The sequence below is a fragment of the Pelodiscus sinensis genome, chromosome 1 (assembly GCF_049634645.1).
Source record: "Pelodiscus sinensis isolate JC-2024 chromosome 1, ASM4963464v1, whole genome shotgun sequence".
Classification (NCBI taxonomy): Eukaryota; Metazoa; Chordata; order Testudines; family Trionychidae; genus Pelodiscus; species Pelodiscus sinensis.
This window is the reverse complement of record NC_134711.1, coordinates 228,583,144-228,605,972: the sequence shown is the minus strand read 5'-3', so window position 1 is coordinate 228,605,972 and position 22,829 is coordinate 228,583,144. Positions and strand designations below refer to the sequence as shown.

General features: G+C 44.8%; 1 protein-coding gene across 20 annotated transcripts in view; it reads left to right on the top strand.

Moving 5' to 3' along the window:
- Positions 1-4,660, top strand: part of INPP4A (inositol polyphosphate-4-phosphatase type I A) — a 204,768-nt gene extending 200,108 nt beyond the window's left edge. For all 20 annotated transcript variants that reach the window (XM_075916546.1, XM_075916548.1, XM_075916550.1 and 17 more), the window contains one exon: positions 1,647-4,660. In XM_075916546.1, coding sequence (XP_075772661.1) covers positions 1,647-1,779 — 133 coding nt within the window. In that variant the 3' untranslated portion in view covers positions 1,780-4,660. The remainder of the gene's footprint in view (positions 1-1,646) is intronic.
- The last annotated feature ends 18,169 nt before the right edge of the window (positions 4,661-22,829 follow it).

The window sequence follows — 22,829 nt, the reverse complement described above, 5'->3', positions numbered from 1 at the left end:
GGATATGTTACATGCTGCTTTTCATCTGTCTTTAAAATAGGAATTTATATAGCATTTCAACCATACACTGGTATGGTGTACATTTCACCATCAAGTTAGAGCAGTGTTTCTCAGCGTGGGCCTGTGCCACTTTGTTTACCCAAAGGTTCCATAGCCACAGAACCTCACAGCTCTCACTGGCCCTGGCTTGCCCTTTCCAGCCAAGGGGAACCATTTAGTGGTTGGCTAAACAAAGCAGCATGGGCCCACTAGGCAGTGGTCCCCAACCTTTAGGGGCTGCCGGGCGTCCGGGGGTGGGGCCGCTCATGTGCTGGGTGTCCGGGGCCGCGCACACACAGTGCGCCCGGGGCCGGCACCACGCATGTGCCTTGCACCTGGGGCAGGGGTCGCCCATGCGCCCGGGGCTGGCACCACACATGTGCTGCACGCCTGGGGCAGGAGCCACCCACGAGCCCTGCACCCAGAGCTGGCACCGCGCGTGTGCCGCACACCCAGGACAGGGGCCGCCCACACGCCCTGCGCCCAGGGTTGGCTCCGCACGTGCCGGGCCAGCCCAGATGATTCAGCGGGCGCACATAAATGCCCCGGTGGGTGCCATGGCGCCCGCGGGCACCTCATTGGGAACCACTTGACTAGTGGCTTTGCCAAAACTGACCTGTGGCCCACTTTGAGAAACCTGAGTTAGAGCATTTAAACCATTATCATTATCCATTTTTTTACCTTCTGTACTGAGAAAGAAGAAAACATTCTCTTAAGAACCTAAGCTAATTTATAACCTACATTTTTTTTAAAAAAAGTGCTTCCTTTTTATAAGTCTGTTTTTGGAAAACAAGGATTTTGCATATGAAGAGAATTTTGCAGTGGATTTCAGAACCATTGTATAGAAGCCTTATCGGTGGGGTAGCTTTCATTATAGCACAGAGCCTCTCCACAGTATGAGCAACTACATAGCAACGTTAGGGAAGGCCTTGCAATCTAAACTCTGAACAGTTTTGTGTGATAACTGTACATAGAGCCAATCTTTATTTTGCACACATACGAAGCTGCCATTTCAGGATTTAGATTCTGTTAGTACAGTTTGTTGATTTTCAAACTAATTTATGCATGCAAAGCTATCTGGAAAGTCATTATTTTTGTACTCACTCTGCTCTTTAAGTAAGCTTTCATAATACTGGCATACAGGGAACAATAAATTTATTTTAAACATTCTGTTCAGAGACCAGCAGTTTTTCTTTATTAACTTAATTTACTAACAAATTAGCAGAACTGTGTTTCAGCAGGTTTCTTGGGATCCCAATTGCAATGAAATGGCATTTAAACTTCACAGTGAAAGTACACTGAAATACATGAAACCATCTCAAATATATAAAGTTTGTTCCATTAGATACACTGCTGCTTTTTAGAAATGCAAAACTAGCAATCAAACATAGCATGTGTTCATTCTGTGTGCTTCTTAATAGCATCATTTAATGAGTCACCATTTTTAATATTTCCAATGACAAATGATCCAAACACCCATTTAAACTAATCAACTTTTTTAATGCTTTGAAATAACCAGTTCATTTCATCTTAGTTTAAGTCGCTTATTTATTTATTTATTTTCCTTTTTACTTCTGTCATTTTTTGTGCTTGTTTTTTTTCCCCAGTGAGGGTTGTCGAAGAGAAAATACAATGAAGAATGTTGGATGTCGCAAGTATGCATTTAATTCCCTGCAACTGAAGGCTTTCCCAAAGCATTACAGGCCTCCAGAAGGAACTTATGGAAAAGTTGAAACATAAGCATACCGTGTCCTATAATTAGCTGTTCCATTAAAACATGGACTACACTTTAGTTTAATATATGAATTTGTCATCAGGACCAGGATAACCAATTTTTGTATGTTTCACTCGGTTATAATGAGCATGTTACATTATTGAATTGGAATCTATGAAGATTATTCTGACACCTTAGCTTGAGATTAGCTTGATGACTCTCTGCCCATTTAAATAGCCTTCAGTGTATGTAAGATGTACAAATATTGTAGCACTGAATAATTGCCTACATGCAAATAGCTTGGTATCTCCAGGATGGTCAAGAACTTTATGATTGGCATTTAGGCGGGTGTTTTACATAACATCTTTTTCTACTGAGTTGATTTGAGATTGAGATTTTCATAATACTTTTTAAAACTGAGTATAATACCTCAAAGTTGTAAATAGTAAATTAATTGGACCCTGGACAGTGAGTGTAAAATGCATTGTTGCAATCAAGCATCAAAGGTTTAATTTTTAGAAAAGGCTATCAGGACAATAAAAGTCCGGCACTTAAAATATTTACTGTATATATATTGCTATCTTTCATACATGAGTTAGTAATGTAATATACAATGCCAGATACGAGGTCCTATCCTGCTCCAACTTAATACAAAGTTCCCATTGACTTTAGTGGGAACAGGATTGCACCTCTCAAACACCTTATTTGATTTCAGAAACTTTTTTCAACTTAAATTTTTCAAACACTTATGTGATTGCGCTTGATTAGTGGTGAGTGCTAACAAACAATATTGTAAAATTCAAATAGATTTATCCTATTACAGTAATGTAACTTGTACTATAACAGGCAAGTCAGTACATTTCATGGTATTATGTATTAAATAACACATTTTTCCATAGCTTTTTATATTATTTCCAGGTCCATTGTGTTATCTGAATTTTTAATATATACTTCAATAATTGCTAACCCAACAGTGCTCTCTATAAATGCCCACCACTGCCAAATCATTCCATAAAAAAAAATATTTCTGTTTAGTATTGCATTTTACCCAGCTGAGCTCTGTCAGAATAATGTGCGGGGATTATGATTGTCTTAACATATTTCGGATGAATCTGGCAATGTCCTATTTTGATACAAAGTAATTGTTAATGTGTTAAAATCTCATACTTGTTCCATCTCATGATTAAGGTGACCATATAAGCATCCAGTAAGAAATGTTCAACAGATCTAATTGAAAATAGTCTCTGTAAAGGGTATACATTTTTTAAAAAAAGGAAACATTAATTTCCAGATTTTTTTTTGGATTAATCTTCCTTAGCCACATTTAGCCCAGTATAAAAGAGTCCTTCCTTCCCCTCGGATTCTAAGGAAACAGGTCTTAAAATGGAAAATATGTTCAGTTTATTCATAACTGAATAACAACAGACAGATATGTATGTGGCAATTTTCTTTCTCTGTCTTCTTGGTGTTTTTCTGTGTCTCACTGCTCTATCAGTCATGTTCGTCTGTTCCCATAAATAAATTGGGGGGGAGGGTTAAGTACTGTAGTTTTTCACATTTTGCTTTTTGCAGTTCAACATTTAGCAATGTGTCACACCTGCCAGACTGTTTTGGCTTTTTTATTATTATTATTTTACCCTTACTAGGACAATAAAATGATGACAACTGTGCAAGATATGCATGTCTAGAAGTCTGTAAAAAGTATTAATTATCCTGTCCCTGTTCTGAATAATTAATTTATGGCTATAGCAGAAACAGTCCTTGGGAACTCCACTGACTCTGATCACCCCTAATGGAACAACCTGTGTTTGTTTTTTGACAATGTGTAAAACAAATGCATGTCAAAAAAATCCCTCAGTAAGGATCCTTCAGATTTATATTATTCCATTCATTCTGTTCAACCAGCAATTCCTATTCCGTTATTAAATGCCACATTTCTTGTAATGTAATCTGTACACTTTAGAACTCTGAGTTTCTCACTGGTGACATTTAGTTGATCAGTTTATTTTATATATTTTTCAGTCATGTAGTTAGGCATATATATAAATTCTTACATTGTTACACTGGAACTCTGTTCAGTTTTGGCAGGGGAATAATGTAAGGGAGTTATTACCGTTATTAGAGCTGCTCATTAGCATTTTGGAGTAATTAATAATTAAATCCACTCTAAATTACAGTGACCTTTATTTATTTTGAATACACACCTAATCTGAATGAATTCAAAACTCTTTACGTGCATGCTTTTTAGTCATCTTTTTAAAGGGGTAGAACACCAACCTGAAGTACTGCATTATTTTGTGGAGAATATTATAATTTCTATATACTTCATGTAAAGGATCCTGGTTCATCTAATATTTTATATATATATATATATATATGACATTGTTTTTACATGCACATAAATAGGCTTGCTTAAAGGGCATATTGAACAGTACGATTTTGAGCAGTTCTTCTAAAAAGAAAAACTGTGGAACTGTAACTAAACATATAGGAATCGTCACGAGAGTTTAAGCTTTTCTGTTTCACAGGAAAGACATTAAGGATTACTGTAAAATGAAGTTCTGTCTACTGTTTTTTAGTACATTTTTTAAATTACAAAACATACAAAGGTTAAAAAAAATATAGCCAGGTATGTTCTGTGTATGTTCTGTGAAAGCACCCACTGCTCAGTTGCCTTTTGTTTCATTTACATATGTAAAATTATTGTATAATACAATACTGTTTTGTCCCAACAAGTTGTATTTGCCAGGCTTTGTGCACTAAAATATTTTATTTATTTGGTTTGGGCAGTATTACTATATCATAAACATATGGATAGTGTTTTATATATTCCTAGTTTATCCAACCCATGTATGCTGTAAATGTGCTAGTCTTTAGGATGAAACACAATAAAAAAATTGACAAGAATATTGAGATTATGACTTATTTTTAAATGCATACATTTAATATAAATTAAATTAACACTTTCAATATCTTTGGCTCCAAACTTGACCTATCTTTTAATATTTATCTAATGGGAAAGCATTGGATCTTTGATGAATATATTTTGCACATTTATATGAATAAAATGTTGCTATTCATTTTTTAGATCTTGTGAAAACACCATGTGTGACAAGCCATGCAATCACAGAAGTCACCTTAGGATTGTTCCCCAATGTGCTGATCATGCCATTGACCCCTGCCTTTTTGCTATGTGGAGCTCTTCACCATCTCTCCTGCTAAGCCAGATCCTCTTGTCTCAAGAACATAAGAATAACCCTACTGGGTCTGATCAAAGGTCCATCTAGCCCAGTATACTGCTTTCCAACAGTGGCCAATTCCAGGTACCCCATAAGGAGTGAACAGACCAGGTAATCATCAAAGGTACATCCGCACAGCAGCGTTATTTTGGAATAACTGATGTAATTCCGAAATAACATAGTGCACGTCTACACTACAAGCAATTATTTCGAAATAATGTTGAGCTGGAGGATTTCTTACTCTGACTCCTGTAACTCTCATTTCAGAAGGAGCAAGGGAAATGAAATGAAGAGTGTTCTTCCTTCCACTTCCTGCTGTGTAGACAGTGCCAAAAGCCAAGTTAAGCTATTTTGACTTAAGCTAAGCAATTGACGTAGTAGAAGTCGCATAGCTTAATTCGACTTTAGCCCTGCTGTGTAGATGTATCTCAAGTGATCCCTCTCCTGTCATCCATTCCCAGCCTCTGACAAGCAGAGGCTAGGGACACCATTTCTACCCAACCTGACTATTAAAATGACCTAACCTCCATCAATTTATCTAGTTCTTCTTTGAACCTTGTTAAAGTCCTGGTCTTCACACCATCCTCTGACAAGGACTCCACAGCTTGAGTATGCGCTGCATGAAGTAAAAATTCCTTTTGTGTGTTTTAAACCTGCTACCTATTAATTTTCATTTGGTGACCCCTAGTTTTTATGGGAACAAATAAATAACTTTTCCTTATTCGTTTTTTTCTGTACCAGTCATAATTTTACAGACCTCTATTATATCCCCTCTTAGTCTCCTCTTTTCTAAGATGAAAAGTCCCAGTCTTTTTAATCTCTCTTCATATGGAACCCATTCCAAACCCCTAGTCATTTTTGTTGCCCTGTTTTGGACCTTTTCCAATGCCAATATATCTTTTTTGAGATGAGGCAACCACATCTGCATGCAGTATTCAAGATGTGGACATACCAAGATCCCAAGATCTCTCTCTTGCCTAGTTGTAGCTAAATTAGTCCCCATCTTTTCGTATGTATAGTTGGGATTATTTTTTCCCATGTGTATTACTTTACATTTATCAACATTAAATTTCATTTGCCATTTTATTGCCCAGTCACTTAGTTTGGTGAGATCTTTTTGAAGCTCTTTACAGTCTGCTTTGGTCTTAATAATCTTGAGCAGTTCAGTATCATCTGCAGATTTTGCCACCTCAGTGTTTACCTCTTTCTCCAGATCTTTTATAAATAGGTTGAATAGGCCTCCCCCAGACTAGGCACAGAGTTGGGGTTATTTCTCCCTGCAGAATAATGCAGACACTGAACCTCTTCAGCTTTGGAAGGACTTAGCTCAAAGGGCTCAGCAGCCAGGAAACCAACCCCCGAATGGGGCCAACAACCCCCAATAAATCCGTCTTACCTTGTGTAAAAGTTGTACATGGGGAAAGCAGTAAGGTTAGGCCAGCCCTCCTTTTCAATGAAAGAGATATGAACAGTGGTTGCTTCCTCCCAGGTAAGTTGTTTTATATCCTTTTAGGGTGTGCCAGGCAATTTAAAAAACCATCTGAAGATGAAGGGCTGATTGCTCATACTGGTCAGCAGAACAGCAAGAAATTCCACAGATTCAACCATTTTGACCCCACAGACACTGCTTTACATCATCATTAACCATGCCCAGGAACTGTTCCTGAACAACCAGATTCCACATATCTTCAGAGCTTGTGATCCGTTCCCTCCTCACCCACTTATCGAGCAGATCTTTCATTTGGTTCACATAAGGCACATTGCTGAGCCCAGCCCCTCTCTTAAGGGATATAAGTTTCATCCTGTAAGTTTCAGGTGTAATCTGAAACTATTTTAAAATCAAATCCTTTGAATTTACCATAGTTTGAAGCATCAGCTATAGGCGTCTTACTGAATTACGTCCAAGGTTCTCCCTTTCAGTTTTGCAACCAGAGTGATCGTTTTCTGCTCCTCTGGAATTGAGTGCATGGTACACAGTCTTTCAAAGGTGATGAAATATTCAGAGATATCTGCAGATTCATCATAAGATGGGCACAGTTGATCCCACTCATGGATTTTTGGAGGGGTGGATCCTGCTGAGTCAGGGTGCTGACTCTTCCACTACAGCAGAGTTCTTGCAGTCTCTCTCTCTCCTTCTCCTGTCAAGCAGATTGTTGGGCTGCTTCTTCATCCTTTTCAAGCTTTTTCAATTCCTGGGCTCCTTTGGGCAGCCTTGTCCCTGGCACCTTGCACTTCTATCTCAAGCCTCTTTCATTCCATTTGTCTTTTATATTCTGCTTTCTGCTTTGCCACTTGGGCCCTGTAAAGTTCCAGTTTCTTTTGTACCTATCTCTCGTTTTGCTGATTTTCCTTTTCTATTTCCCTTACCCAAAATAAGCAAGCTGAAAATAACAAACCAGTAACCACTTTATCTAATCTCCATCCACCACACTTAAAATCACTCCTAGCATACGGCGCAACTAGCTGTGTACACTACTCTGTGCCATGGTGATAGGGTGCAATCTGAGAAGTCCCTGTGGAATTGTTCCCCAGTGTGGCCTGCTTTCTTGGTCTCTGGGGTTCCCTGCCACTCTTTTCTGGTAGGCCATGTCCTCTGGCGCGCGCACACACACACACACACACACACACACACACAACCCCCCCCAGAGCAGTGCAGACACTGAACCACTTCAGTTGCCTCTATCAGATACAGGCAGCAAAGTAGGGGGGAAGAGAGGGTACTTCAAAGTGGCAGCGTCGCATGGCTGATCCCGGGCTTAGCTGTGCAGCGCTGCCCCTTTGAAATGCTGCCTCGGCATTTCAAAGCAGCAGCACTACATGGAGCCCAGAGTCAGCTGGGAAGTCCCCAGCTGATCCTGAGTTCCATGGAAATGCCTTTTGGAGACCAGGGTCAGCTGGGGAGTCTCCAGCTGACTCTGGGCTCCATGTGGCATTTCAAAGCAGTAGTGCAGCATGGAGCCTGGGGACAGTGGGGGACTCTGAGTCCCCTGATGACCCCAGGCTCCATGAGGGTGCTTCCACTTTGAATTGCACAAGAGCCCCCACTGGGGATCTTCATCAGTGAAAGAGAGTAGCAACCACTGTGCAGCTATTATGCTTATAATAGTACATGGGATCTTTTTAGGGGGAAAGGTGAGATGCGGCATTTATTAAGAATACAATATCAAAGCAGTTAGCATAGTCTTCATAAACGCAAGCTCACATACACACACACGGGGGTCCTACAGATGGTGTATAATGACCTGTCTGTTGTGGCTCAAGTCAGTCTTGCTAGGCTGAGTGAGTGAGGAGTTCGGGGTCTTTCGATCACGATTCGAGGCTCCTCTGAGGCTTGGCTTGCAGGATTGAACCCAAAGTTTAATGGCCGGATCTTCCCTTCTTATACACCAAATGGTCTGGTAGCACTTTATAGACTAACAAAACATGTAGATGGTATCATGAGTTTTCGTGGGCACAGCCCACTTCTTCAGATGACCGGAGTTATGAGTTGGGGATATGAAAACTCAAAATAAATAGGAGAGGGGAAGAGGAGGGGAAAGACAAAGAAAAGGGGAGGGAGGTAGGAGACAGAGCATCATTAAGTATCTGGAGAATGGGTACTTAAACCTAAGCAGATAAAAATCAAAGTCAATAGATAGATTCCTAAGACAGGAAGGATACCACTTGAATTTACAATTCATCCACAAATTTAATTCTCACACCTATGGCCTGAATTGAGATAATGGATGGCTGGGGCATTATCAACCAAACAAACAATGAAAGTGCCAAGAGCTCTTTGTCTGTGTAGATTCTTGTGTGAGTACATTTCCTCTCTAATTGCTATCTTATTATCCTTATCTGCTTCTTTTAACTATCCAATTTTTAGGTGCTTATAGATTACCAGTTTTGCCTGTTTGGTTTTCCCTTTGATATTTACATACCCTCTGCTCCTTGTTTCCCGCCCTCTTCCATTTTTTTCCTTCCCCTCTCTCCCTTCTCCCCTATTTATTTTGGCTCTGGACATGCTAAACTCAAATCTCTGGTCATCAGAAGAAGTGGGTTGTGCCAACGAAAGCTCATGATACCATCTACATGTTTTGTTAGTCTATAAAGTGCTACCAGACCATTTGTTGTTTAAGTTTATCCTGTACAGACTAACTCAGGTACCCCCTGAAGCTAGATAAAATAAAATAGTATTTATCTGTGTCCTTTTAAACACATTTTTTGAATCTGTATAAAAATACCATTTTGGATTTCATGTGGACGCACAGAAAATAGGATACCCAGGGCTTGACATCACTATCAAGTTAACTCACGCTATAATCTGAGTGTTGCCTCTAACTTGAAACCCCATCACAAGCACAAACCCATAACATGAGCGCAGTGGGACTTTTTACTCAAGTTGGCTAGGTTAGCACCACTCCTCAGCTGCTGACACAATTGCTTTACACAGCTTGAAGTCTCATTTCACAATATGCCTGCTGCTCTCACTTGAGCTAAACTAATTTGAGTGTTGATACCATGAGTTACTCAACAATGAAGACATGACCACAGAGTTTTTACCCAGGCTTCTTATCTTTTTGTGCTTAGGCAAATGGTTTCAGATATTGTTCAGCATAAATTGCAAAACGGCTCCTAAGTGTGAGAGGATTAGTTTCACACTGAATGATTTTATTGTGTGAGATGAAGATTAATCTTGAGTATTGTGCTAGTGTTTTATGTTGTTTCCTGCTTTTTAAAAGTATATCCCATGTACAACTGAATAAAAGTTCTCTTCCAACCCTCTGATTCTATGAAGAGAGAACACTGTCCAAGAGCTGCAGTATTCTGGATGTACAGGCAGTCCCCGACTTACGCGGATCCGACTTACGTCAGATCCGCACTTACGAACGGGGCTTTTCTTGCCCCGGAGCTCACGGGCGGCGGGTCGCCACCCGTGTCCTCCGGGGCAAGAATAGCTTCTCCCAGTGTCCCTGGTCTGCTGGGGGGGTCCAGCAAAGCCGCTGGACCCCCCCAGCAGACCAGGGACACCCAAGCAAAGCCGCCGCCTGGGCGGCTTTGCTCGTTTGCCCGGGAGCAAAGCCGCCCAGGCAGCGGGACCCCCGTCGCCTGGGCGGCTTTGCTCCTGTCCCCCTGGTCTGCTGAGGGGGGGTCCAGCAAAGCCGCAGGACCCCCCAGCAGACCAGGGACACCCGAGCAAAGCCGCCGCCTGGGTGACTTTGCTCGTTTGCCCGGGAGCAAAGCCACCCAGGCGGCGGCTTTGCTCGGGTGTCCCTGGTCTGCTGGGGGGATCCGGCGGCTTTGCTGGACCCCCCCAGCAGACCAGGGAGACAGGAGCAAAGCCACACGGGCGGCAGGGTCCCTCCGCCTGTGCGGCTTTGCTTGGGTCTCCCTGGTGTGCTGTGGGGGACTCCCCCCAGCACCCCAGGGAGACAGGAGCAAAGCCCCACGGGCAGCGGGGTCCCTCCGCCTATGCGGCATTGCTCGGGTCTCCCTGGTTTGCTGGGGGGGGAAAGGGGGCGCAGCTAGTGCGCCCCCCCCCCAGCAGACCAGGCTTTTGTTGCGGGATGCCTCGGGTAGAGCAGCTGGGGTGCTGCTGGGTTGGTCCTGTGGGAACCTACCGGGCAGCGCCCCAGCTGTTCTGTCCCAGACTCCAGATTCAGCAGCTGTTGAAACTGATCAGGCTGATTCCAGGAAGCTGGGGGCAGAGCAACTCTGCCTCCGGCTTCCTGTAGTCAGCCCCTGGTCAGTTTCAGTGGCAGCAGCTGAATCTGGAGCCAGTTCCGACTCACATACAAATTCAACTTAAGAACAAACCTATAGTCCCTATCTTGTACGTAACCCGGGGACTGCCTGTATATAATTCAGATCTGTGCAGATAGATAGCACAAACCTGATGCTCCGCAGGAGCAAGGTGGTTCTTATGCCGTATGGCAGGCCTCTGTGTGGTAGAAAATTTCACCCATTCCACATTATCTTTTGGCACATTAATGCAAATTCTTAGTGCACAGTCCCATCAAAACAATAGCACAAATGTTATTTATGGAATTGGATTATGCAATCAGAGAAAAATTAGGTATACTATATTATATAGTATGCATTAAACTAACTACAAAAGTGTAGTAATGGTGCAATTGTTTTATGGATTGGAATATGTGTAATGAAACTCCGCGACTGTTTGATGTAGTAATGCTCTTCCAAACAAATCCCCAGAGACAATAGGTCAGACTTAATACACAGTCCTACAAACCAAGTATAGAAGCACTCTGGGGAGGGCGCCACTTCCTATGGCTGCTTGGTCAGGCAAGCCGAGACGTGCTTTCAGGGGCTCCTCTCTACAGCCACATCTCACATGCCACTCCTATACTGCCTCCCCCCTCACAAGATACCACACGGATGCAGTGTGCTCTGGTTGCCCTTGCAGATGCCACAGCACTTACGTCATAGAGACAGAGCTGCTGCAAAGCAGTGCCATGCTCACGGGCCTCGTGCTGTGCCTCATGGTGCAGTTCTTCCACACTGCCCCCACATGCTGCTCCAGCAGAATGATGACCAGCCCCAACTGGAGGACCCCTTCACCCCGATCCTGGTGCTTCTGCTGCTGCAAATGCCCCTAAACCCTTTGGGCACCGCAGAACACCGCTTCTGGCAGAGGGAGACCAGTTTGGACTGGTGAGACCACACTGTCCTGCAGCGATGGGACGACCAGCAGTGGCTTCAGAACTTCTGCATGCGGAAGGCCACCTTCCTGCAGCTCTGCGAGTGGCTCGCCTCTGCCCTCAGGTGTGACCCGCCATCCCCCTGCAGAAACACGTCGCCATCGCCCTGTGGAAGGTCACCATGCCAGACAGCAACCACTCCATTGGGAACCAGTTTAGCATGGGGAAATCCACAGTTGGGGCTGTGCTCCTGCAGGTAGCCACGGCCATCAACCACATGCTACCACAGAGGGTCATCATTCTGGGCAACATCGACACCACCGTCGATGGCTTTGCCACCATGGGTTTCCCCAGCTACAAGGGGGGCCATAGATGGCACCCACATGCTCCTCCTGCCCCCCTGACCACCATGACTCAGACAGTATCAACAGGAAGGGGTACTTTTCAAAGGTGCTGTAGGCCCTGGTGGACCATAAGGGCTGGTTTATGGACATAGACATTGGGTGGTCGAGGAAGGCACAAGATGCCCACATCTTCCGGATCTCATGCCTGTTTCAGAAGATGCACATCGGCGCTTTTTTCTTCATCTGCACCATCAGGGTCAGGGATGTGGACATGTCCATATGCATCCTGGGTGACAAAGCTTACCCCTTGCTTCCCTGGCTTATGAAGTCCTACATGGGCAGCCTGGACCCCACCAAGGAGAACTTCAAAGCCAGTCTCGCTTGAAGGGGAGGTTCAGGAGTCTACTCAGCCACCTGGACCTCAGCAAGCGAAACATCCCTTTGTGGTAGTGGCCTGCTGAGTGCTCCATAACCTTTGCAAGAGCAAGGGGGAGACTTTTCTCCCAGGGTGGGGGGCAGAGGCTGGCCAAGGCTTACTAGCAGCTGGATGCCACTTCCATTCAGCGAGCACATCAGGGGCTGTGCGCATCCAGGAGGCTTTGATGGAGAATTTCAGCCAAGGCCATCCATGAGACTCTCCTCCGGGCCTCTCCACAAGGGACCCCTGCATTGTCCCTGTGTGCCCTTCCTTCCCCACCCCTCCCTTCCCCAGCTCTCTTCCCATCTTCCCCCCTCCCCGGCAGAACAAATAAAACAAGCCTTTTTTTAAAACAAACAACTATGTTTATTTGAGAGATATAAAACAGGGGAGGCACTGGGGAAAGAATCTAGAATGGGGGGAGGAGGCAGGAAGAGTGGGGAGGGAGCTCAGGGATGGGGTTGGGCGTGGTATCTGCCTCAGTCAGTTGTGGAAGTCTCAGCTGCCCTGGAGGTCCCACCACCCTGGGTTCAGGGGCCCTGGTGGCCCCTGGGGGAGGCTAGAAGGACAAACCAAGGGGTAAGGGTGGGGGCGGGGAGGTGGCTGGTGGCCTGCCCCATGCATGAAGTAGGCGCTGCATCACTGAGGTGAGGGAGGAGCACATGGCCTCATGCTGGCTGGGCAGCTGATCCCAGGTGGCCTGCTGCTGCTCCCAGCCAGCCCAGTTCATCCTGGTCAGTGGCCTGCTTCTGATGCTTGTCATTGAGCCCCTGGCTGAGAGACTGGAGGCAGGCCATCGGTTCCCACAGCAGGTCTTTGTGGGTTCTCTTTCTGTGGCAAATCCCGCGGAGTCAGGAAGATGGCACGGGAGGTGGTGGATGCGCCACACTCACAGCTGGCCCAGCTGTGAAGAGAAGTTACAAGGGCAGTCATCCCAGGAGACATTGTGTATGAAGCCTCGCCCTTGTCAGTCCCCGTAATACACGAGGTTCGAAGGGATGCCGGAAAGGATGAGACCACAACTGGGGGTTTTAAAAAGCACAAACTGATTTTATTTTGATGACGCCAGACAATCATCAGAACAAAAATTAAACAGATTGCCAGACAACACAAAACAATTCCCTGAGGGTATGTCTACACTACCCTCCTAATTCGAAATAGGAGGGTAATGTAGTCATACCGCAATTGCAAATGAAGCCCGGGATTTGAATTTCCCGGGCTTCATTTGCATGAAGCCGGCCGGCGCCATTTTTAAATGCCGGCAGTTCGAACCCCGTGCCGCGCGGCTACACGCGGCACGGAGTAGCTAGTTCGGATTAGGCTTCCTCGTGGAATGAGGAGGCCGAAGTAAGGCAGGCCTCTCCAGGAACCTTGTGAGGACCGAGGGGTTCCTGTGTGAGAGCGTCATGGGGCTGAGTGCTCCAGACTGATGCTGCATGTGCACCCACGTGCACAGGCTGTTGTGCAACCCCCAGGCCAAGTAGGCTGAGCGAGAGGCTGCGAGGTGCTGCACGTTCATCACCGCCCCTGCGTGTGTATAGGGAAAGTTATGGAACTCACCTGAACTGCCTTCCCTGGGTTCGTCCAATGCCTGGGAGACCACCTGGGACTGGGGGGGGGGGCAGGCTCCAGGGTGAGGAGCAGCTCCTGGCTGGCAGGCATGGCTGGCCTGCTCCTCCTCCTCCTCAACCTTGCCCTCGTGGAGGCTGACACCAGGCATGTCTTGGCTGGACTCTACAATGACTGGAGGGAGCTGACCGCCCCCCCCCCCCAAGATGGGAGGCCATAGACATCTGTGTTGCACCTTCTGGTGCGGAGATCCTGGAGTTTGGTCTCCTTGCCCCCCCAGACCTCAATGAGATCCAGGATCTCCGCACCAGTCCAGGCCAGTGCTCTTCTCTGTCCCTAGCCAGGGGCAGCCGAGGGGGCTTCGGAAGCGCTGGTAGCCACGGGGGGCTCAGAGGGAGTACTGGGGTTGGCCATGGCTCCTGTGCAGCTGCCGTGTGGCACGAGGCTGGCAGAGGTCTGCATGGGCCATAAGCCCTTTTCCAGCAGCCTGCTGCTTTAAAAGCTTCACAGGAGAAGAGGAGCCGTGGAGATTTCAGGTGTGGCCAGAGCAGCCATAAGTGCAGCTCTGAGAGGCCGCTGGAGGCCAATTATTTCGAAATAGCAGCAGATGAGCATCCGCATTATCGCTATTTTGAAATAACCATTTCAAAATAAGCATTATTCCTCATGGAAAGCAGGAGTTGTTATTTCAAAATAATAGGTTTGGTGGTGTGGATGCTCCGCTTCTTATTTTGAAATAACTCCCTAGTGTAGACCAGGGCTTAGGATAACATTACCTCCTCCAAATTGTCTTCCTGGCCACTGCTTTTTTTGTTTGAACATATATGTCAAAGGGAGAATATAGCCTTCATAAGAATGTTTATTGCACTTCAGAAAGTTTTTTGTGTCACACTGGAGACATAAATAACTGTATATTTTTATATATTTTATATTTCCAATTCAATATATTTTTACAAGTCTCTTTGTGCTGTTAAAAGAAATATTTTAAATTGATGCAATCTCTAATTAACAAGATAAGAAACCACAAAAATAGGTTGAATGTGAGATACACTGCTCGTGCTTTTAACACAGATTAAAATTAAATATTATTTAAGATTTCTAATCAAAGGAATGTGTAGACTTTTGTGTGTGGCTTTTGCTTACGTTGCATGTAAGAAAAAAATCATAAATAGGTATGTGGTTAATTCAACCTTTTAAAATTAAAATTATGCCTACCTTTAGCAAATGATTTTTGGTGGGTAAGTAAACTTTTCCCACTCATTATTTTAAACTCGCCTGTTAAGTCTGTCTAGCTGGGTCTTATGTGACTACTTGGGAAAGTGTTCAAGTATGTGCTTGTTGAGGTGAGGAATGTTGTCTGAATAGATTCTGTCTTTGGAATTCTGCCATTTAAGGAAGATACCTTGATGTCACTGTATTTGTTAAATTCATTTTGTAATAATCATATTGTTCTTCCATTCATAAGATTTCATTCATTGATTACTTGATCTAGGTCGGAAGTTGAATTCCCATCCTTCCAGTGTCTGGGAGAGAACTATGTTTGGCTATGCCATTGCAAACTTCGTCACTTTTCCTAGAGGCTGTGAGAGCTGAAGAATTTTCAGACTGAGACTGGGAAGGCTCAGTGCAAGTTTCATCCTGCTCACTTGCTCTCTCAAATTATTTTAAAGTGCAGACAGATTTCTTTCTATATCACTATGACTCATGTTCCATGGGATCCTGTTCTGTATTTGAAGTGTGTGTTTAGGAGCTTGTGTTAGCAGGGCATGGAATTTGTTGCGGCTAAGATCTCTCATTTGTGTAGTTAAATGATTATTTGTGTAGAAAGATAGAATCTCTGTTTTTCCTTTATGCATTTCCAAAGTCTGACATTTCCAAAACACAAAACTGGTTATTTCATTGTATTTATTCATATCGATATTAATATTCAATTTATAAATGTCTGCCATTCTCTTTATTTGCTTGTATTATGCCTTCCACAACATCAAGATGCTTTTTATAAAGTTCTTGAGTAAGAGCTAAGATGTTCATAGACTCATAGACTTTAAGGTCAGAAGGGACCATTATGATCTAGTCTGACCCCCTGCACAATGCAGGCCACAGAATCTCACCCACCCACTCCTGGAATAATCCTCTCACCTATATCTCAGATATTGAAGCCTTCAAATAGTTTAAGGACCCCAAGATACAGAGAATCCTCCAGCTGTGATCTGTGCCCCATGCTACAGAGGAAGGCAAAAAACCTCCAGGGCCTCTGCCAATCTACCCTGGAGGAAAATTCCTTCCCGACCCAAAATATGGCGATCAGCTGAACCCTCAGCATGTGGGCAAGACTCACCAGCCAGACACCCAGGAAAAGTTCTCTATAGTAACTCCTATCTTCCCACCATTGGCCTATTTACCACTGATAATGAATGGTCAATTAGTTACCAAGATCATGTTATCTCATCAAACCATCCCCTTCATAAACCCATCTAGTTTAATCTTGAAGCCAGATAGGTCTTTTGCCCCCACTACTTCCCTTGGATGTTCCTATGTATTATTATTTATTTGTGTTATGGTGGCAATCAAAGGCCCCAGAAAGAATCAATTCCTGTTGTGTCAAGTATTGTACAATTAAGTGTTGGCTTCATTCTCTCTGTGTTACAATAATGTGTATCCTTGTCCTTGCAGTGATCATCGGGACCATTTGAATCAAAATGAAGTCTTGTTCATTAGATTAGGAATTTGAAAGAGTCTCTTTCTCTGTCTCTAAAAAAAAATAAAATGATTGATTTAAGCAGCTCACAAAGCACCAATAACTGTAAGCACTGGGTAATTTAGCATTTATATGTCACTTGACATGGCCAACATATGTTACAAATATTTAATATTAATATTCACCCTGTCCAATGAGGTAGTGTATGTATAATTATCCCTATTTTCTCAATGGAGAAGCTGAGGTGTGGAGGTGAAGTAACTTGCTAAAGGCCACAATCCAGTCAGTGGCAGAGCCTAGATTAGAACTAAGGCCTTCTTTATCTGTGCTCATTAATTCAGATGGCCTCAGTGAGATGAGAGAGATCATGTTGAGTTTTAGGAGAAGCTTCAGTGGAAATGAGGAGAATGGAGAGGGGTGGTCTCATTAAAGCTGAGGACTGCCTTTTAAAAAGGATGGGATGAGTATGAAAGGGAGTATTCTGGGTGTTGAAGGATAATAGTAAGAAATGTGGACTTAAAAAGCAAATGAATTGCTAGTGCAAATGCTGAAACTGCAGAGAGAATGTATGAGATCCTGAGGTTGAAAGTCACCTTGTATGTATCCTTTTAAATGTATTTTTAGTAATTCTATTACCTCTAAATTATAAATGTGAAAATGCATTATTAGTAACTAGGACATGTACTTAGTTACTCTATGTTGGTGAAGTTTGCTACTTTATGCAAGCTTGGAAAGTTTCGTGCCATGTACATCAAGGGATCAACAAAAATCTTACTGCTGAGTAGGAACTACTTTGGTTTCTTTCCTCTTTCAGGCGTTTTATTTATTATTGTATATAAAGATAGGTTTATAATTTATCATTTCTATTTTTTATTTAAACCTATGAGAACAATAAAAAGAAGTTAGCATCAAAAGTTAATATGCTTGATGTATTCTTATCTGTGTAATTATTTGATAACATTTTTTAAAGTGATAAGAAGATGTGAATGACCATTCTGGGCCAGACCAATAGTCCATCTAGACTAGTGGTCCCCAACCTTTCGTGGCTGCAGTGCGCCTGGGTGCGGGGCCACTCACGCGCCACGCTTCTGGGGGTGGGGCCACGCATGCGCTGCGTGCCCCAGGGGGCGGGGCTACCCATGTGCCACATGCCTAGGACCGGCACTGCGCATGTGCCACGTGTCCTGGGGCAGGGGCCGCCCACGTGCCCTGCACTCGGGGCTGGCATCGCGCATGTGCAGCGCGCCCGGGACAGAGGTTGCCCACGTGCCCTGCGCTCGGGGCCGGCACCGCACATGTGTCGCACGCCCGGGGCAAGGGCCGCCCATGGGCCACGCGCCCGAGGCCAGCACCATTCTTGTGCCGCGTGCTGGGGGCGGGGCCAGCCCAGATGTTTTGACGGGCACGATGGCACCCGCGGGCACCATGTTGGGGACCACTGATCTAGACCACTTCTGACAGTGGCCATTGCCAAGTGCTTCAGAGAGAATGAACAGAGCAGGGTAACTTATCAAGTGATCCATCCCCTCAATCTTCTGGCATTCAGAGACATGCAAACCATGGAGTTACATCCCTGATCCTTTTTGCTAATAGCCATTAATGGACATGTCCTGCATGAACTTTATCTAATTCTCTTTTTAACCCAGTTATAATTTTGACCTTTACAAGTTCTTGCTGCCTGTTAATTGAATTGAGGGACCCTTAGTTCTTGAGTTATGGAAAGGGATAAATAACACTTCCTTACTCACTTTCTCTACACTGCATAAGGTTTTATAGACTTCTATGAATTCACCTTTTACTCATCTCTTTTCTAAAATGAACAGTCCTAGTCTTTTTAATCTTTTGTCATACGGAAGTGTTTTGTACCACTGATTATTTTTGTTTCTTTTCTCTGACTTTTCTAATCCTAATATATATGTTTTAGAGATGAGGTTATCAGAACTACATGTGGTATTCAAGATGTGAGCATACCATGAATTTATATACTAACATCTTAGGGTATGTCTACACTACCCTCCTAGTTCGAACTAGGAGGGTAATGTATACATACCGCACTTGCTAATGAAGCCCGGGATTTGAATTTCCCGGGCTTCATTAGCATAAGCGGGGAGCCGCCATTTTTAAATCCCCGCTGCTTCGAACCCCGTGTAGCGCGGCTACACGGGGCTCGAACTAGGTAGTTCGGACTAGGGTGCCTATTCCGAACTACCGGTACACCTCGTTTCACGAGGAGTAACGGTAGTTCGGAATAGGACCCTAGTCCGAACTACCTAGTTCGAGCCCCGTGTAGCCGCGCTACACGGGGTTCGAAGCAGCGGGGATTTAAAAATGGCGGCTCCCCGCTTATGCTAATGAAGCCCGGGAAATTCAAATCCCGGGCTTCATTAGCAAGTGCGGTATGCATACATTACCCCGCTAGTTCGAACTAGCGGGGTAGTGTAGACATACCCTTATTTTCTGTTTTTTTCTAATGATTCCTAACATCTTGTTTGCTTTTTTGATTTGTTGCTGCACATGGAACAGATGTTTTCAGAAAACTATTTATGATGACACCAAGATTTTTCTCTTAAATGGTAACAGCTAATTTAGACTCTATCGTTGTATATGTATCATTCGGATTATGTTTCCTGGTATGTGTTCTATGAATATTTTGAACAGCACTGGTCCCTGTACAGATCCCTAAGCAACATCACTATTTACCTCTCCCTGGGTATGTCTACACTACCCCCCTAGTTCGAACTAGGGGGGGTAATGTAGTCATACGGAGTTGCAAATGAAGCCCGGGATTTGAATTTCCCGGGCTTCATTTGCATAAAGCCGGCCGGCGCCATTTTTAAATGCCGGCTAGGTCGGACCCCGTGCCGCGCGGCTACACGTGGCACGGACTAGCTAGTTCGGATTAGACTTCCTAATCCGAACTAGCTGTACACCTCATTCCACACTTGCTATCCACCAGGGGGGTGGTGCCTTATAGGGTGGGTATACGTTGTGGAGCCCTTTAAGGAATCTTTTAGTGATAGGATGGGCAAATATGGAGAAGCCATCAATCAAGGTATGGAACGCTGCTATTGCGGAAAGATTGACTCTTAAAGAAGAGATTGACAGTCCTGATACTTTAAGGTCTAGAATGTAGTCCAAGATCGTATTTAGTGGGGCGACACAGGGTTCTACTTTGGTTCGCTGGCACCAGTGAGAGAATCGTGTCCATTTTTGCAGGTAAGTTTTTCGAGTGGACTGTCTCCTACTGTGGAGGAGGATGTCCTTCACTTGCTGGGAACAGTGATTTTCTATCTCCGAGAACCAGAGAACAGCCAAGCCTGAAGGTGTAGGGTATGGAGCTGTGGGTGTAGTATCGTGCCATTGCTCTGAGATATCAGGTCTATGCAGTGTGGTAGCAGGTAAGGAGGGTGAACCGCTAGCCTGTGCAGGTATGGGTACCAAGTTTGGCGGGGCCACAACGGGGCTATCAGGATGACTAGGGCTCCGTCTCTGCAGATCTTGCGTAGGATTCTTGGGATTAGCTGTATGGGGGGGAAGGCATAGTGTAGGGGGCTGTCCATTTGATTAGAAAGGCATCCCCCAGGGAATGTTTGCCAAGTCCTGCGTGTGAGCAGAACTGGGGGCACTTGGTGTTCTGGGTAGATGCAAAGAGGTCAATAGATGGCCATCCCCATTGGTGGAAGATTGAGTTTGCGACATCCATGTGTAACTCCCACTCGTGATCCAAGGTGAAGTTGCGGCTGAGTGAATCTGCTCTGGTGTTGTTCACCCCGGGCAGGTAGGATGCTATCAGGGTGACATGGTTGCAGATGCATGAGTTCCAGAGGCGGATAGCTTCCGCACAGAGGGAGCAGGAGCAGGCTCCGCCTTGTTTGTTTATGTAGAACATTGTGCAGATGTTGTCCGTTAGGATGCGGACTGTCTGATTGGCAATGTTGGAGGCGAAGTGTACACAGGCATTCCTTACTGCCCGCAGTTCGAGGAGGTTGATGTGTAGTTGTGCCTCTGATGGGGACCACCTTTCCTGAACCCCTTGATCATTCATATGTGCTCCCCAGCCAAGGAGGGAAGCATCTGTGGTAATCTGTATAGTGGGTTCGATTTGTTGGAATGGAACGCTTGTCAGGAGGTTGTTCGGTACCGTCCACCATAGTAAGGATGCAAGAACGTTTGGTGGAATAGTCACCGTCTTGTTGAGGGAGTGTCGTGACGGTATATACACACTTGCTATCCAGAGTTGGAAGCATCGAAAATGCAGACGAGCGTGGTGGACTACGTAGGTGGTGGAAGCCATGTGACCCATTAGTCGGAGGCAAGTAAGTACTGTAGTGGTAGGAGTTGTAAGCATCGCGCTTATAATTTCTTGTATAGTTGTGAAACGTTGTCGAGGTAGGTATGCTCGAGCTGTGATTGAGTCCAGGCTTGCACCAATGAACTCTATATCTTGAACTGGGTGCAGTGTTGATTTGTTTTCGTTGAGTAGAAGACCTAGACGATTGAGGAGGAATGTGGTCGTACTTATCATGGAGGCGGTTTCGTCCTGTGTCGAGCCCTTTAAAAGGCAGTCGTCTAGGTAGGGAAATATGATGACATTTTGTTGTCTGAGGTACGCAGCGACAACTGCTAGTACCTTTGAAAATACTCTCGGAGCTGACGAGAGGCCGAAGGGGAGAACATTGTATTGGAAATGATCTGGGCCGAGAGTAAAGCGTAGATAGCGTCTGTGGGCAGGATGGATAGTTACATGGAAATACGCATCTTGCAGGTCGAGGGCTGCGAACCAGTCCCCTTGATCTAGCGCAGGAATGATTGTTGTAAGTGTGACCATTTTGAAGCGTTGTTTCCTGAGAAACCTGTTCAGTTTGCGGAGGTCTAATATGGGCCTCCAGCCCCCTGTTTTTTTCTCGATCAAGAAATAGTTCGAGTAAAATCCTTTCCCCTGAAACTCTACTGGTACTCTTTCTATGGCTCCAATTGAAAGGAGTCGATCGATCTCCTGTTTTAGTAGAGTCTCGTGAGAGGGGTCCCTGAAAAGGGACGGGGTAGGGGGAAGGGTAGGTGGGGTAGTGGTAAATGGGATGGTGTAGCCTACTCAAATTATGTCTAGAACCCAGCGGTCCGATGTTATAGATTCCCATTGTGGAAGGAATGGCCGTAAACAGTGGGTAAAAAGATGGCCATGTTGCGTTGTTGCTAGATCGTGAGGGCGGTATTGCAGACCTTTGACTGAGCAGTTGGTGCTCAGTATTGCTGACCCTTGCTTGGAGGACTGAGCAGTTGGTGGGCGGCCCTGATTAGGGCACCTCCTCTGAGGTCGTTGTCTTGGCCTAGTGTCTTCATAGGGTCTCTGTGGTCGGTTGTATTGCCCATATCTGTAGCGATTGTATGTGTTATATGGGGTGTATCGTCTGCGTTTGAAAGGCGGTGTGTACATGCCCAATGTGCGAAGTTCTTACTGTTGTGTAGCATTTCGTCTGTAGAAGCTGCAAATAACTTTTGCTTATCGAATGGTAAGTCTTCTACTTTGGGCTGAAGTTCTCGGGGAACTCCAGATGACTGTAGCCAGGAAGTTCTGCGCATGACTACCGCCGTTGCTGTAGTCCTGGCTGCGGTGTCAGCGACGTCCATTGCCGTTTGGAGAGCGGTGCGAGCAATCGTATGGCCTTCATGCACTATTGCTTTCAAGATAGATCTTTTGGATTCAGGGAGATGTGGTATCAGTTCTCCCAACTTCGAATAATTATCGAAATCATGATTCGCTAAGAGGGCAGAATAATTTGATATTCTTAGTTGTAGGGTAGAAGAGGAGTATATCTTCTTGCCAAAGAAATCTAGTTTTTTATGGTCTTTGTCCATATTGCCATTTTTGTATTGTGGTAACTTCGCTCTTTGCTGTGCGGATTCAACAACTAAGGAGTTGGCTTGTGGATGTGTAAACAGGAAATCGTTGTCTTTTGGTGGAACAAAGTATTTTCTGTCAATCTTTTTATTAGTCGGTTGGATGGATGCGGGTGTCTTCCACAGATCCTCAGATGTTTCCATGATTGCCTCGTCAATTGGCAGGGCAATCTTACTATGCAATGTAGGATGCAGGTTCTTTAACAAGTGATGTTGTTTCTTTTGCACTTCTTGGAGGGAGACATGCTGACTTGTCGCTACTCGCTTGAATA